This window comes from Protopterus annectens, chromosome 2.part1 (genome assembly GCF_019279795.1).
Source record: "Protopterus annectens isolate FY-2018-M chromosome 2.part1, PAN1.0, whole genome shotgun sequence".
Taxonomy (NCBI): domain Eukaryota; kingdom Metazoa; phylum Chordata; order Ceratodontiformes; family Protopteridae; genus Protopterus; species Protopterus annectens.
The window spans coordinates 1,666,902,453-1,666,920,392 of record NC_056729.1 but is presented as its reverse complement, the minus strand read 5'-3'; the positions used below and the strand labels follow the sequence as shown (position 1 = coordinate 1,666,920,392).

Genomic DNA, 17,940 nt, shown 5'->3' with positions numbered 1-17,940 from the left:
AAAAACAAGCTTAAGATACATTATAAGCAAAAAATGTGTGTAAAGAGAGTACAAGTTATTAGTGGGATCAATGTAACAGAGTCTTGGTATAGGTTAAAGCAACAATAAGCCATGAATTATCTGGTACAATCATCACAAGTTTATACAATATCTGAAAAACAATTTAACAATCACTTAGTCAAGGAGGGAGAAAAAGAGTAGGCTGGAATAAATAGTGTTAAAGAGTTAGCTTATAATAATTAAAAACTGTTGGGCAGTATCCCAGGAGGCTGGGGAAAAGGGGAAGAGAAAGGAGGATAAGTAATGTTTAGTCAGGCTTTGAGCAGGGACAAAGCCAATGTGTTTTTAGATGAACTTTGAGGTGTTTCTTAGAGTGGAGTAGATGAGAGAGAGTTAAGTGTTTTAGGAAGGTTGTTCCAGATTCTGCCCACGACATTGGTAAAGAGTGAGTCACCAGTTTTGTTGTTGGATTTATTGTTGGCAATAAGTAACTTACTAGCTGAGCGTAGTGTTGTAAGATTTTTGTATAGGGAGATCAGGTTAGAGAGAGGTTCATTCCTTGATTTATTGCATTAAATGTTATATTAATGTAGTTGTCAAAGTGAGCCACTAGAGGTCACTGCAGAACAGCAGTAAGTTTGTGAAACACCTATAGTGCCAGCCTGACCAGAGTGTCACTAGCGCGCGTGTGTGTGTGTGTGTGTGTGTGTGGGGGGGTAAACAAAGAATATTTGGACATGCAAGCAAACGGTGCACCATCAAGCTGTGCACACAGAGCCAGGATTTTTTATATATTTTAAGACCAACGATGAGTTAATGACCGTGAATGTGTTTGCAGTCACAGCAACATATTTCAAAGTGGTTCTCTGAATGCACAAAACTGTTTTTGTTTAATTTCAGGTGTTTTCTCTTTTTTTTTTAATTTAAACACAGCTTCACCATATCGTAGAGACGTAGAACATTGTTCTTACTAATGTAAAATGTTATACTGCTATCTACAATTAAATATTCTTTTTAGCATTTTTGTTACCTTATGTAATGCTTTTCAGTATTTCTTCTTGGATTCTTGTTTTTTTTTAACAATGTACTTCATCCTGGAAACTGTTTTATAGTTCTAGATATGAATATGGTATATATTTACCTTCTGCTTTATGAATCTAGGTTGGTCACCATTGTTTGACGTTCAGTTTATACTTGGCTTGCAAGATCTTTTTTTAACATACAAACTTTGTTCAAATGACCATAGAAAATGTAAACACAAACCTTGTACAATCCTTATGCATAATAGTGCATGCCACTATTTCCCTACTGGCTGGCCAGGTAGTCTGTTTTAGACAAATGTTCTGGTATCCAACTAAAGAGCTGTGCACAACAACTCTAGGGACTACAATGTGTCTCATAAATTATATTTCATTTTTTTTTAATTTATTGGACACAAACTTTAATTAACTGAATAAACTTGCAAATGATGTAACTAGATACATTATGACCCAACTAAAACATTTTCATTTTACAGCTCAATTAGGTAGATAAGTATGTTGTGACATTTTCTCAGGTGCTAACTTAAGCTCTGCTTCCCATGCGCCCTCCCTTCTCTTCCTTTAGGTGGATGTCATCACTCTAGTAATACTCATTTTTGCTACTATTGTTAACAGTGTTATTAGTGCCAAGGTGTATTTTTGGATAACCCCCTTAATCCAGCATAGTAACATCATTTCTTTAGTTGAGACTAAATGTTCATCTACTATTGTACCTCTCTCTAATTGAATTTCTAGTTTAGTCTCCTGTTAAGTCCTCTTAATCCCAAAAATGTGTTTACATGTACCACTCATCCTTTGTTCAGTACACACAGTTCATTTACTTGGGGGACATTTGACATAGCCTAGCCAGATTTCAAAATGTCTGTGAAGACGTTGCCATGCAAAGAATCAAAATTTTCTGGCTTTGTTGCATATCAGGAGCTAATCCATTCATCCCTCTTCTCTTGTAAAATCTGTTTGTACAGCCTATGACTCCAGTTTTGCCTAAGTCTGATTAGACAAAATGTCCTTCGGTGGAAGCCCGGGGAGGAAAGCTCCACATATATATATACAATGTACAGATGCAAATGTTGATTCATTCTTGCATACAAGCACAAAATGAAAAATATATGTTATACATTTCACTAATAAAATCATGTAGTCTAGGTAGGAATTAAAAGAACAGCAGTACTGTGATTTTAGGTAAAAAAACAAGCAGGTTAAGTGTACATATGCTTAGTAGGTATACTATTCAAATGCAAAAATAATGGGTTGTGTTCTTTTAGCTGCCTTAAGACATCTGTCTCCCAACCAGATTTATTAATTCTCAGTTCTAGCCTGCCCTTGTGTCCCCCTAAGCGGGCTATCTATTCTACCATTCAGAAAGGATCTTGTAATTCCTGCTGCTCCCTACAGACCTGTACCTGGTCCCTGTTAATCACTGAGAGTCATGGAAGATGGCCTACATACTGCACATCAGATTTTACCATTGCTTCTTCCCAGGATAAGACCCTACAATCTGTATAAATTTTTTCCCAAAACCTTGGTTTTTGCTTTCTTCCTCTCAAAATTGCAGCTGCATTTTTCACACTTCATGCCCGTCTTTAGGAAATGCCTATTGGCAGTAACAGATTTTTCCTTTTTCCGCTCCTTACATAATCTCATCCTGATTTAGAACATGTTTTAACAGTCTGACACAGGCTTGAATGTATTTGTTTCTGTTGCCTTATTTTAACATGTCCCATATCTCCAGCCTTTTATGTCCATTCATGTCATTTTGATGTACCATCATAACTTTCCGTTTACCTGAAGAGCTTGCCTCATGGGCTAGTTATATACATTTTAGCTGTGAGGCCTTAAAATACGCCTCTAAGTCTGGCGTCCTCAAGCCTCTTTGTTCATTCGGCAGTAGTAATTTCTTCCACTGGACCCCCTCCCTTTTTGTTTTCCCATGTGCATTCTTTCATATTTTTCTTAATCTTAAACCAGCTGTCTTTGGGTGGATTATAGCAGTATGCCTGTCTTACATACAGCACCAAAAAAGTCACAGACATTTTAATAATGTGAATTTTTACTGTCAAATTAATTCTGAGTGTTTTCCATTGTCTTAGGCACTCAATTGTATTGCTCATTGTTTCCCTTTAAATCTCTTCTGTTCTTTTGGTACTACTTTCTAACATAGTCCTGGGTGTCTCATCATCTGAGGTCCCCAGAGAAAGGGAAGTTGTGACACTTGATCGTATGTTGGTGCACAGTTCAAAAGCAAGAAGGATTTTTTTGCAGTATGTGCCAAAGTCCCACTTATCTGTCTGCATGTGGTGGATGACATCTTTATGTACATTCAGCTCTGTATTCTTGCAGATCTTCAAGGTTTTATTTTAGCACTATTAAATGGACTTGTATTGCTTTACTTTCATTCATCAGCTTCTCTTTCCACCAACTTTACAGTTTTGCATGTTTAAATTGTTTTATGCCACTTTCCAAGCATTTTCTTGTTTGCCTGCCACAGTAGCAGTCAGAAGTTCACCAGTTTCTGTTCTTCTCAAAGCACGAGTCACCTTGGCTTTATCCTTATACAAGTTTAGAATTAAATGTGAGATTCCATGACTGCTTCCTTCCAGCTTTCTTATGTCTGCCATCACTTTGGCAAATCATAAATTGTCCCACTTCCATCATTTTTTGCTACTGCTGAAGCTTGCATTAGTCATTTGTATAAGCTCACCCTCACAGTACATCTCAAAACAAACTGGAATCTTGAGGTGGACATTTCACTGCACTGATGATAGAACATGGAAAACTCTCATTTCTTTGCTAGTAGTGAAAAAAAATCTTAAGTTATGCCTGCATGGAATGCCTGCGTTAGGCAGACTTGAAAGTCTTTCATCATTAATCACAATTAGTTTTAAGGAAACCTTGTCCCCTAGCTGGTGAAATTTCAGTCATTCACTTTTGTCAGTTTCTGTATGACTTTACTTAATGTCCTCTACAATGACATGGTTTATATTAGAGGCCGAGGCCCAAGGCTCAGACATTACATCAGGTATAGTTTGCAGTGACATGGTTTATATTAGAGGCCGAGGCCCAAGCCTCAGACATTAGATCAGGTGTAGTTTACAGTGACATGGTTTATATTAGAGGCCGAGGCCCAAGCCTGAGACATTACATCAGGTATAGTTTGCAGTGACATGGTTTATATTAGAGGCCGAGGCCCAAGCCTCAGACATTAGATCAGGTGTAGTTTACAGTGACATGGTTTATATTAGAGGCCCAAGCCTGAAACATTACATCTGGTGTAGTTTACAGTGACATGGTTTATATTAGAGGCCGAGGCCCAAGCCTGAGACATTACATCAGGTGTAGTTTACAGTGACATGGTTTATATTAGAGGCCGAGGCCCAAGCCTCAGACATTACATCAGGTGTAGTTTACAGTGACATGGTTTATATTAGAGGCCGAGGCCCAAGCCTCAGACATTACATCAGGTATAGTTTGGCATCCCATACAGTTAATCTCTTTTTTCTCATGGGAGGGGGCAGGTGTCCGTGCTGGGCAGCACTGTTGGGATTGTAGCGATAAGGATGAAGGTTTGCAACATAGTTTTCTTATAGAACATAGAGTAACAACAGATGGCACATTCTATTCCAGGGAAGCAAAAACATATTGTTCCCCTTGCTGAGTTGTATTTTATCTTAAATTTGTTAACCAAATAGTCTCCTGAATCCATGGTGTATTCTGTGGGGGAAACCCAGTGAGGGATTTAAGTCAAACACAGAGCAGGAGCAAATACAACTGTGTAAGTACATTGTGTCAGTAGGTCAGCTGTCCGCATTAGTGGGATATAAACAGACACTTAGTAAGCTAAGAAAATAGGTATCACTTACTGCCTTAGGGGGCTCAGAAAGACCACTGATTATTTAACGCAAGGTGTTGGGGCTTATAGGTAGATACTTTACTGGATGGCAATTAGTACGTTTTTATGCATGAGAGGTGACCTTATAAAGAAGCTTCAATGGCATAGGTAGGTTTCATTTTATTTATTTGTTTGGACAAGGAAATCCACAAAGTGAACTTGGCACATAAGAAAGTATGACCCCCATCATGAAACATTTTAATACTAGACAATTTCTCTTGGGGAGAATCAAATCCCGTGCCTCCTGCTTGTGAGGTAAACACCTTAACCATTATGCCAACACCTAATGCTGGTGCTAAGAAGAATTGAATTATAATTTCTTAATGTCTGTAGGAGGCAGAAGTTAGATTCAGTGAAAGGAACAGTTGGCTCAAGAAAGAATTGAAAGCTGGGGGAGCTGGCCACATGTCAACCAGTCAGAATGGTACACTGACTGGTATGAGTTGCTCCCAGAATTAATATTGCAGTCATGTGATATACAGAGCAGAGTTCATCCATGCTTTTCTGTTTGCGATTGAGCAGGATACAAGTGATATACAATAGCAAGAGTGTAAGGAAAGCATTGGAAATTTTAGTTTTAGAAGCTGGAATCAGGAAGCCTTTGAAATGATTTAGTAGTCCCAACTTTTTTTTTCACAACTGAAGAGCTCTGTTCAGGAAATGACTTTGGTATCATCAGTTAGAAGGCCCAGGTATTGAAATGCTCCACTTGAAGCACTAAATGAAAACTTGCTGGTCAGTGTGCTCATCAGAGCATTGGAACTTCTTTGCACCATGTAGCAAAGGTGCGGTGTTCAAGGCACAAAGGAGGTGGAAACCAGCGATTCATTTTCCTATGTATGAAAGGAAGATTTCTGTGTGGTTGATACTTTAGTGGGGGAGGAGCTGTAGCATAGCCAATCAGCATTGTTCAGTGTACAGATAATGGGAAATGCTTTCTACTGTTTTCACATCTCATTGATGAGGTCGCAGAACAGGCGAGGACCAAGTACCGAACATTGAAATACACCAGCTGTCATCACCATTGCAAATGAAGGATTGTCACTGAGCATTAACATAACTGCCTGCTAGGTAGATGTTGAGCAGACTGTCATGAAGTATTACTCCAGATGGCTCGAATTGATCAAACAGTAAAGCATGAGATATTGCAATAAGTGCTTTGGAGAAATTTAAGAAGAATATGGCTGCACAGAAGTCTGTATTTGTGGTTGTCTTCAGAACATGGTTTGCTTGATGGGTCAGTGCAGTCCCATGTTTTAGGCCTGAATCTATGTTGGAAATCATTTAGTAGGTAGTGCTGTACTGATACGATGCAAGTTACACATGCACAGTCTTTTCATACATTTTTACAAGTGGGTTCAGTACAGTGTTGGCATGGTGCCTTCATTTAAATAGCATCTTATGAGTAGCCATACCAGGACTGCAGTTTGGTGGGCAGCCATCTTCAGAAATGTAAATGGAAGGGGATCTGCTTCAACTTCTTGATAAGGAGGGGGGGTAAGGAAATACTGTGTAGGTTAATGAATGATCCGGGTGGGGAGGGAATCCGGATGAAATACTTTGAGAGGTTTACTGGTGTCCCAAAGTGGCATTATTGGTAATTGTACCAGTCAGCTGTACATTCTTACCAGATTACCCTTTTAGCAGTGTGTTTAGTTCTTTCCAGAACTCTCTACTTCTTAAACCTGGTCTTGCTTTTGGAGGCCTTAGAAGGCAGTACCTTCTGGCAGTTTTGATCAGGGTTTTTTCTTTTATTTCAGGCAGAATTGTGAGCTGCTGGAATGGGTTTGTCCCTGTTACAATGCTCTAATCAAGCTTTGCCTCTTTCTCAGATCTTGGACTTCAGTTCAGAAGAGAGTTAGGTTAAAGAGTGCTCCCAAACTCCGTTTTCATGCAGTGTCATATTTATTCAGGATTGACCAGAAACACCTCCGGGAGTAGGCATGTGGCCTAGCCATCCTCAGTCAAGGGGTCCTGTCTGTGTTTACAAGTGCAGGCAAGTTACCTTGGTGTGATGTCTTTTTAATGTGCTTCGATGAGATAATGTTAGTTGGAAGGCATGCAGTTCCATTCTACAGATGTAAAGTCAGGATGCTGGCTGCAAATTTATGGTCAGGTCTTGATCACCACCAAATCCAGGATTCTGTGTTTGACTGTGATTATGTCAGTATGTGTTGGTAAGAATATTTAGTTGGTGAAAGTCCAGAGTATCTTTGATTTGGGGAATCTTGCAAAACAGCAAAGTCAACCTTGAAGTCGCCCAGTAATATTGTCATGCTTGATATTCCATTTAGTTATTTATGTATGTACATACTGTACGTTATGTATGTATGATTAACGTAGTGGGTGAAGTATTCTGTAAACCCTTCTCGGTCACAGTCCCAATCAAAATTCAATGCATTTTCATGTAAAAAAATGTTTAAAAGTCACCTGGGAGAATGATTACCTGTTCTACCTGAAGAACAGGAGGGCTGTTGTAGGCACACTCTGACCAGTTCATTTCCTCCTCAGACTCGAATATACATAGTAACACTGTCTGAGGCTTCTGAATTGAGTAAGAAAATGTGCAAACACATCTTGTATGTAGTCTGTTGGCTCCTCCTCAGACTCAAATATGCATAGTAACACTGTCTGAGGCTTCTGAATTGAGTAAGAAAATGTGCAAACACATCTTGTATGTAGTCTGTTGGCTCCTCCTCAGACTCGAATATGCATAGTAACACTGTCTGAGGCTTCTGAATTGAGTAAGAAAATGTGCAAACACATCTTGTATGTAGTCTGTTGGCTCCTCCACAGACTTGAATATGCATAGTAACACTGTCTAAGGCTTCTGAATTGAGTAAGAAAATGTGCAAACACATCTTGTATGTAGTCTGTTGGCTCCTCCTCAGACTCGAATATGCATAGTAACACTGTCTGAGGCTTCTGAATTGAGTAAGAAAATGTGCAAACACATCGTGTATGTAGTCTGTTGGCTCCTCCTCAGACTCGAATATGCATAGTAACACTGTCTGAGGCTTCTGAATTGAGTAAGAAAATGTGCAAACACATCTTGTATGTAGTCTGTTGGCTCATATTAGTGTGTGACCAAGAACATGAACTTCATACTTGAACATGTAACGCTTCAGCAACTATTCTATTCTAAATAACTAACTATTCTGGATCATTTCTCCGTGGGCCTCCGCTGAAAACAGGCTCTGTGGAACCTAGTCGGACTTTCCTGATCAACAAATGTTAAATAAATAAAAAATTCTAATATCCACAAATATAAGGAGATCAGGAGGAGGAATGTGCAGTGCTAGCAAATGTTTAAGCTTGCTTAACATGCCAGAAGTACTTTTAGCACTGAAATGCAGCAATGTAACCCTTTAAGGAGGAGCCACGTTTGTAGTTAGCATTACAGGTTATGTATGGAATGGATTTGGGTGGTTGTAGCAGAGCAGATCTTTTCTTTTGAGGTGAGGCATCTTAAAAAGTAGTTTGACAGCAGGTTTGTTCACCTTGGCTATTAGTAGGAGGATTGATTTGGTTTAAGACTTGGGGTGTTTTAGGGGAAGATTCCGTCATGCCTGGGTGCTTGTACTAAGTTGAGAGCATGATGTAATTAGGCGTGGTAAATGGGCTAGTGGCTGCATTGTAGCACAGTGAGGGGTTATGTATGCAAGTGGAGATCAGTAAGGAAACCAGCAAGATAAATGTAAACATGAACGTTATTGTAGGCACCATAGGCTCATAGGTCATACATTAGTACTAGGCTAACTGATTTTAAGCTTAGCCAATTACTCCATGTGAGAATCAAACTTTGTACCTTGTGTTTGTAAGGTAAATACCTTACTGTTAAGCCAACCTCCCACACCATACAGTTTTGGGATATCATGGGTTTAAGGGAAGCACTATGATTGGTTGTGCAGGCAACTGAGAGATAGAGGAGGCAAAATAAAGGTGAAACAGTCTACGGACAGGAAGGACAAGCCTAACAGTAGTTAGGGATGACAAACAATTCGTGAAGAGCACCAACCAGGTTTGGAGGTAAGGGAGCAGAGAGTGAGCAGAGGTGGTATCTGGGTGTGACAGTGGGAGAGAGGTGTGTGGAAATTGAGATCCCTAAATAGAGCAAATTATTATTCTCTGAAGCCATGAGAGCAAAGTTGGAATAGTGGGACAAGGATTACACCTTTCCTTGGCAGACTAGGTGTAGCCCAAAGGAATAGTGCATATTTTGACTAGCCTGTACTCGCGTCAGGTACAGTTTCAAAGGCAGAAGCCTGCAGATTGTTAGATTCATAAGTAAATACTAGGCTATCAATCTGCAGATTATTACAAGCCTAACCTCTTTGAGGTTAAGACCTTAAGTATTGCAAGACTCTGATAGTGAAAAACAACAGTATGCAGCAAAAGAATATTACAGTCACCAAACAGGCCTAGACTCGACACGCATTCTTACACATGAACCACTATTCAGTGCAAAACCAAGAAATAAAACCACAGAAATAAAAACACAGTGGCAAGGTAGCACTAAGAGCTGAACAAAATATTTAATGGATTTAGCGCTTCCGTCTGTCCTTTCACAATGACTTCTTCAGAATAACACATCAAAGTAAAAAGCACAATATAAAGCCGCTCCTTACAGGTAATTATGCATCTAATTAACCAATTGATCTAAGCACTAACATTTAAAGTGACAAGTGCATTTTAATATCTAAGCAATGAAGTGCAATACTAAAGTGCATACACAATTCATCTATAAAATATATTACCATACTACAAACATCCTAACATATCATTTTATGTTTCAAACAAGACCATTCATAAAATACACTTAAAAATGCTTGTATTACATGTAATACCAGTGGATGTATAAGTACTGTTTAAAACGTTATTATAGGTGGAATTCAGATTTTAGTTTCAAATAACTGGCCAGGGATACAACCTCATTTAGTCCAGGGGGATTTGTGGCATTCACCCTCAATTGCCACATAGAATATATCACTATGTCTCCCTCTTTCATTTGTTTTTACATGTTCCAAAGCAAAGAATCTAAAATTGTGCATGGGAAATTTACTAAGGTGTTTTGCTAATGCATTATTGTTTTTGCCTGTACTTATGTCATATGCATGTTGGTATATCCGTGTTCTGAAGGTGTTTTTGGTTTTCCCAATATAATACCTTTCACACACTTGGCACAGTGAGATGTATATCTCATTTTTTGTAGCACAATTACCTTTGTGCCCAGAGCAAACAGTCCCATATTGTGGTATACCTACCCTGTCGCCTTCTAGTATATGTTTACACTGGGAACAATGACCACACTTTTTGGTGTAACCACTATTTTGGCATCCTGTCCACTCCCTCTTCTGTTCCAACATATCTTAATACTAGTGTTCTTGTACACTAAAGTTGGCTTTTCTCCTAACTTATCCCCCACCTCTTCACCATTTTTTTAACAAAAAACAATTTTTGTAAAGAGTGTATTTAGATGCATAATTACCTGTAAGGAGAGGCTTTATATTGTGCTTTTTACTTTGATGTGTTATTCTGAAGAAGTCATTGTGAAAGGACAGATGAAAGCACTAAATCCATTAAATATTTTGTTCAGCTCTTAGTGCTACCTTGCCACTGTGTTTTAATTCTTACACATGGGAAAATGGTAGATTGTCGCAGTGGCTTACAAAAAGAAAATTAACATTCAGTGTCAAATGCATTGTGGATACTTTTATCAGCCCCCAAAAAGGCAAGGGCTGCATCTTGTTGGGTGCCTCTTAGAACTAAGTTGCCTGTAAATTTATTGTCATAACTTGGTTTCCCGCCAGCAGGAAGCCAGTCCAACAAGTTGTTAATGTAAGCCAGTTATTTATGTAGATCATTATGGCTCGCAGGCCAGGAATAAAGTTTGTGGGCACAGTTTGGGAAGATGACCTGAGCATCTTTTTAGGATCATAGGCTATACAAAGCAGATCAGTTTAAGGGCCATTAAAGTTTTGCCAGCACCCACCTTCATATTGCATGTTTTGACTCTAGGAGGGCAGCATAGGATAGGCCTGCGGAGAACTTGTGGTTTCCTATCCAGTTGTACATGTAACAGCAACAATCCAAATGCAGAGAAATGTGTCATCTCCTGGTAGTTCTCATATACAACAAAACCGACAAGCTTTGAGGCTACTTAAATCCATTTCCTGCTGCTATGATGTTTTCTAACCAATGATGTGCTTTAAAGAAATTTCATACAAACTAACATTGTGCAGTTACAACTATTTCTCCTGGACAGTCAGACATACCATTTCCAGGGACCTAAGGGTTGGTATTGCATCAGGAAGATTCATGCTAAACTTTTGCATGTAATTCTGTCTTTGCTCAGACACAGTAACGTAATTCACCACAGAAACAGTATAGGCTTTAGTAATGGTCAGTTAATGTACATGCCTCATTTGTTTTCGCTTTATTTTCTTTTAGAAGCACTTTTATCAAGTATTTAATTTTCCATGTGTGTGGCTCTCTCCCTAGCTTAATCCAAAAGTGAAAGGGTGACTTCATGTCTGGTTATTTCTCCTCTGGATTGGAACTAATCTTAAGACTCTTCCATCTAAATTTTTCCACATGGTTACTTACCAAAAACTGGAGGTAGTTTGTAATCAGAACTCCTCTTTTGTTACCAGTTGATTTAAAAACACAGACACTCACACACCCACACACCAAAATTATAGTATGCAAAAGCACTTGCTGAAACACATTTGATGAAAGAAACTTTGACATTTCTTTGTAAACTGCTGACTGCAGTCACTTAAAAGCTGTCCAGACTAGAACCAGACTTGAGCAAAACCTTGTGTTCCCCCACCCTGCCAGTCAGTCTCCATTATTCATACTTCAAAGAGCCATTCAGTGTAAGAAAGAGAAAAAGCAAATCATGCTAAAGGGCCAGACGCACAGACTAGGCAGTTCAAAATAAATTTCTCAAAAAAAAAAAATATTTATAACATAATTTCTCACAAACCCATACATATGCAACTATACAATGTGTAGTAATACATCTAAAAATCTCTTTATTGTATGAGTCATGCTCGTAAGCCTCATGCCTGCACATTGTAAGGAATGCATTGCATGATATGTTGAAAAATGTTACTGTACTCTGTGTCGTTTCTTTGCTTTACAGATGGTACTCTCTATGCTGTTGGTGGATATGACAGTTCTTCACACTTGGCAACAGTGGAAAAGTATGATCCACAGGTAAGCGCTACAGTTATTTTTACAGTCTTGTAGACCATACTGTACAAACTTCCAATTGTACATCTGAATACATGAGTTTGACAGGCCATCTGCACTTTAACATTTCCTTATTGCACCTTTTTCCAATGACTGTTTTTAAAATCTTCAGTCCATGTGCTCAAGGGCCACACCCTGTTTGGCAAACGTATGACTGAGATCTTATGCCTGATTTGTGCAGCACGCACACTGAAGTATGCCGTGGTAGTTTCTAGATGGTTACACAGCTCAGACTGCCTTGCACTACTGAAAAGTTCTCACGTTTGATTCCTGTGAAGTATAGACCTATTGTGTGTGTGTGTGTGTGTGTGTGTGTGTGTGTGTGTGTGTGTGTGTGTGTGTGTGTGTGTGTGTGTGTGTGTGTGTGGTCACCAGATCTTATATCAAGACTAGTAAAATGTCTGCTTATTTTATTTAGCACCAGGTTTGATCAGTAATGGCTGCCATTCTTGCCGCCATTTTGAAAAAGATCGATTATATGTTGCTTTTCAATTCAGGACTACGGTTACCCTCCCGTGCAGATTATGCTGCTGCTGCTTAATCTCTAGGACTGTATGCCTTGCAGTTACCATGAGACCAGCATTACAAGTCCATGTTGTGTATTTTTGGATATTTATTGTCATGCTTTATGTAATTTAACTGACAGACTCTGGTAACTATAGACCAATTAGTCTCACTAACCTTGTATATAATGCTATAGTGCGCATTATGTCAGACCTCATTAATCTGGACATTGAAGATCTCTTTTAAGACTGGACCCTTATCGGTTTGGCTATGTCAGTGAAAGGTCTTTCCTCTTAAATCTCATTAAACGTCCTTGAAAAAGTAACCAAACTAGTGTATAGTGGTTATGCAGTATGTGCAGCATATCCAGACCTGGCCAAGGCCTTTGACACTATTCCCCATACAGGCATTATTGACAGACTTTGTAAATCTGAATATAAATCCTTATATTGTGGTGGATAGGTAACTGATCATGTGACAGACTCCTTGAGGTTAGAGTCATAGGTTTCACTTCTGAAAGCAAAAAAGTTAGCAGTGGTGTGCCAAAGGGGCTTAGTTTTGTTCCTTGCCCTGTTTGGCATATATTTCTCCTCCCTTCAGGCCAGCACTCCTGACCTAAGTCTACAGACTGTAAATTAGGTTTTGTTATTCAGTCTTCCGCTGACTCACAACTGCTACAACATGAGTTAGGCCATGTTAACAACTGGTGCAAAAACAGTGGTCTCAAATGAAATGTAAAGGAATGTTGCATCATTCATTTTGGTAAACAAATCAGGTTCACTTACCTTATAAGTGATGCATCTCTCAAATCAGACATTGTTATAATAGATTTAGGAACTGTTGTTGATAAATTCTTATAATCTGACTGTCTCCACAGTATTTCAGACAGCCTTTTAACTGCCCCATCTTATTTCCAAAAGCTTCTCCATTAAATCCAGAGAAGTCTTAATTCCCTTTTACTCAGTTCTTATCAGACCCATTATTAAATATAATGCACAACTTGGCATGCATTTGTCTAAACATATCACATAACTTGTGAGATTTCAGAGATTCATAACGAAGATTTCTGAGGCCAATGATCTTGTAATTATCAGGAAATACTGTCAGCACTTTCTCCTTAGTCAGTCTTGTAGAGACTCCTCTGTGGAGATCTGTACCTAACCTTTCGAGTCATGAAAGATCCATCCCTGTTTGACCAATTTTCCTTTGCAGAACTAATGGTACCTCAAATACGGTGTTAAAGGAACTAAACCTTATCAACAGGTAAATAAAACAACTTGGTGTAATAGATTCGTATCTCAATGTATCCCTCAGCTCTAGAATAAACTTCACTGCATGTTAGGCAGAGTAGCACCCTTGCCACCTTCAACAGAAATCTAGATTATTGGTTGGGTAACCTCAAATTCCTCATGGTCTATCCTGTCTTGCTTTCATTGAGGCTGGAGGGAACTTTTGAATTTTGTTTTTTGGCTATGCTTGTAATAGTCTTCGGACTGATTGCCTAGTACTTACTTATGGATTGTATGTTGCCCCTTTGGCCTAGGTCATGGCTGTGAAACCTGTGGGCAGTCGTACCTACCTGACTAAATAGCTGATAGCAAGGAGAAAAGGTTGAAACTGTCATGACTGCCCAACACTTTGCTACATTGGAGAGGGCTATGCAAAGTGAAAAATCAGGAGTCAGGCATCTACGAGGTCTGTGGATCCTTGCCCTTGATCTTTTTTGAAACCACTGTTGCTTTGGTAGGCTGCAGGCCTGGTTCTTCACTGTCTGAGAGTTTGCCTTCCCTCTCCTTGTGTTCAGATATTTTTAGGGTTAAGTGAGAAAGTGACATGCTGACTATACACTCTTGATGGCAATATGTAGATTTCAGTGGCCATTTCCTTGTGCTGATATGGAATGATTGAGCGATCTTACTCTGAGGATTGAGGATACAAGATTCCTTAATGCATTTATAGTTTGAATTGTGTCCCAGTAGCTAGAGTCCTGCTTCCCCCTCAGCGGGTGACCATTCACTGTCAAGGTTAATGCATATTCTGCTGATCCAGCTGCATGTACGTACGTTCACGCTTTCTACCTTTCCATCTTCCAAATAGTCAGGAGATTGTTTTTGGACAATCTGCTTCTGATGTCTTGGAAAATGTGCCAAGAGAGGAAAGATGATTCAAGGGGTTATTCATTTTTTTTTCAGCCTTCATTCTCCATGTTTGTTAAAGTTGTCATCCCGTGTTCAGGCTCTTTTTCTAAAAAGTAAAATAATCAGTCTCAGCAAACTTCAGGCAAGTAGAGTTTTTTAAACAGTTCGAAAGAGGCTCAAAAAGACTTCTGTCTGGCAAATGGCTTGATAATAGCCAACATATGGTTCAGAAAGATAGACAGTCACAGGATCACATACAATAGTAGCCAACATGCAGCTCTGGTAGATTTCCTCCTAGTAAGGAAAGGGCACTGGGGTAGAATCAATGATTACAAAGTCACCTTCAGTGAAACAGTCGGCCCACAGCATAAACCACTGGTTGCCAGAATCAGCTGCAGGCAGTGTTCAGAGAAGTCTGTAAGGTCAACAGAGACCAGGCTGAAGACCTGGAAGTTGACTGGAGAGAAAGTACTACAGTTCAAAGAATTACTCAGGGCTGTAGCACCCCAAGAAGAGGAGGAAATAGGTGGAGTTGAATAAGAATGGCTGCACCTCGAAACAGCATGTGTGAGGACTATGGAACTGATATGTGACCAAGCTAGGCATGGAAATTAGGTACATAAGGAAAGCTGGTGGTAGAATGCAGAAGTCCAGGAAGTCATCAGAAGAAAGGAGTGCAGGAAAAAGTGGAAGATAGGAAAGACCAACCAGGCTAGGATGGAATACTGGACGCCTAACAAAGAGCATAAGGAAAGAGTTGCAATAGCAAAGAACAGGGCATTGGAGACACCCTAACTGGTTTTGGAAAGTAACTCAGTAGGTGGCACAAAGAAACTATATCAGGTTGCAAGGTGAAGACAGAGAGAGAGAAAGAAGATAGTCAGACACCCTTCCTAAGGGATGCCAGCAACAACCTGCTCACCAGTTCAAAGGACATCAAAGGTAGATGGACGGAGTATTTCCAGCAGCTTTTCAATGAAGAAAACCCCACATGAGAGAAGAGGCAGAGCCCACCCTAGAAGAAGTAAGAAAATCACTAAGGAAAATGAAGTCAGGGAAAGCAGCAGGCTCAGTTGAGGTCACACAGATATGATAAAAATGCCTGGCAAGATAGGGGAGAAATGTCTCCTCAGGGTACTCATAGCAGTGTGGAGAGAAAGGCATATGCCAGATGACTGGAGAGTAAGCATACTCATACCGTCATACAAAAACAAAGGGGACATCCACAACTGTGGACAGCACAGAGGAATCAAACTCCTGTCACATGGCATGAAAGTTCTGGAGAGGGTGATTGATAAAGGGATACGCAGAGTAGTAGAATGTAAGATCGGAGATGAGCAGTTTGGATTCAGATCAGGATGCAGCACAACTGACCTGATGTTTGCAGTGAGACAGATAATTGACAGGAAGGTAGAGGTGAGGAAAGAGTCCAACAAGGTATTCCTGGACTTTGAGAAAGCATATGACAAGATCCCAGTAAAGCTGATTTGGGCAGTACTGCAGTGGTTCAGAGTCCCAGAAACATTTGTAGGCTGTGTACAAGGACCTAATGACTCAAGTATGAACATTTGGTCTCACAGAGGGGGTTCACAGTGGGAGTGGGTGTGCACCAGGGGTTAGCTCTGAGCCCACTGCTGTTCATGCTGGTGATGGACTACATTAGGAAACCGGTCGGAGGGGGCAGACCAACAAAGTTGCTGTATGCAGACAATGTGGCATTACAGGCAGACTGAGCAAGAACTTCAGCAAAGGATAGGAGAATGGAATGTAAAACTGAAGGCACGTGGAATGAAATTAAGCACAGATAAGGCAGTGGTAATGGCAGCAAACTGGAAAAATTGGAAGTAGCTGAGAATTGAAATAGAAGGGGAGATAGTGGAACAGTTAAATAGCTTCAAGTATCTGGGAGGGGTGGTTGAGGAGAAGGGAAGTCTGAATGAAAATGTCAAAGCTAGAATCAGAGGGGCTGTAGCCTAGTGGCATAGAGTCTCTGGTCTATGACAGAAGAATGCCAAAGAAGCAGAAAAGTAAGGTGTCACACAGTGGTGCGACCAGTACTAATGTATGGTATAGAAACTTGGGCAGTAAAGGCAGAGCAGATGAGGAAGCTAGATTTGACGGAAATGAAGTGCCTGAGAAGGGTGGCAGAATGCACACCGTGGGATAGATGAAGAAATAAGGACATAAGAGCAGAAGCCAAAGTAGCTGAAATTGCAAAGAAGGTCAAAGAGAACAGATTATGGTGGTTCTATACACACGTAGAAGACGCACATGAAGAAAAGCAGAAGGCAGTCTGGTGAAGATGATTTGGGACAGACAGGAAGAAGGTAAGAGGAAACGAGGGCATCCAGGAAACAGGTGGATGGATTGTGTGAAAGAAGACAGTCAGGCAAGAATGTTGAAGGTAGGAGTGTGGCGTTGAATCTAGAGAGATGGTGGTAGTTAACATGATACTTTGACCCCATGTAGAAAAATGGGGAAAAGGGGGTTGATGATGATGCAAGGAGGCTCAAAAAGAATGGGGGGTTCCCAAGAAACAAGGACAGTCCACTAAGTAGGATTGCCTACAAATGTTAACTCCCCCCTTTCTCATCCTGGCAAGTCTTTAATTCTTCCCTAAATATGGATCTCCATCTTAATCTTTGGACATGGATAATGGGCTGTGGACTAGGCTATGAGACCCATGCAGCAGGGTTACATAGGGCAGTGGGACTCCCTTCCTCCCTTTCAGTCGACTTCTCATCCTCCTGATCAGACTTCGTTATCTCTGCCAGTCATTCAGCATCTGCAGACTCAAGGGGTGGTAAAACTTGTTCCTCTCTCTTCTGTTGGCAAAGGATTTTATTCATTTTATAATGTATTTGTATTACACTGCATGTGGAGTTTTTCTCCGTCGGCCTCTGCTAAAAATGGGTTCTGTAGACCCAGTTTGGGGTAAACAAATGTCAAATAATAAATATTCAGGAATGTTTCTGGTACCAAAGAAAGAAATTTCATAGAGACCAGTTTTAGATATGTCTTTCTTTCATTTTTTTTGGAATTCTACATTTAAAGGATGCATATCATATTCCAGTAGCCGCATATTTAAGAATTTCTCTGTCTGAATTAATTA

General features: G+C 39.9%; 1 protein-coding gene across 3 annotated transcripts in view; it reads left to right on the top strand.

The window, feature by feature from the left end:
* Positions 1-17,940, top strand: part of KLHL17 (kelch like family member 17) — a 1,233,332-nt gene that overhangs the window by 1,095,020 nt on the left and 120,372 nt on the right. For all 3 annotated transcript variants that reach the window (XM_044063097.1, XM_044063096.1, XM_044063098.1), the window contains one exon: positions 12,077-12,150. In XM_044063097.1, coding sequence (XP_043919032.1) covers positions 12,077-12,150 — 74 coding nt within the window. The remainder of the gene's footprint in view (positions 1-12,076; positions 12,151-17,940) is intronic.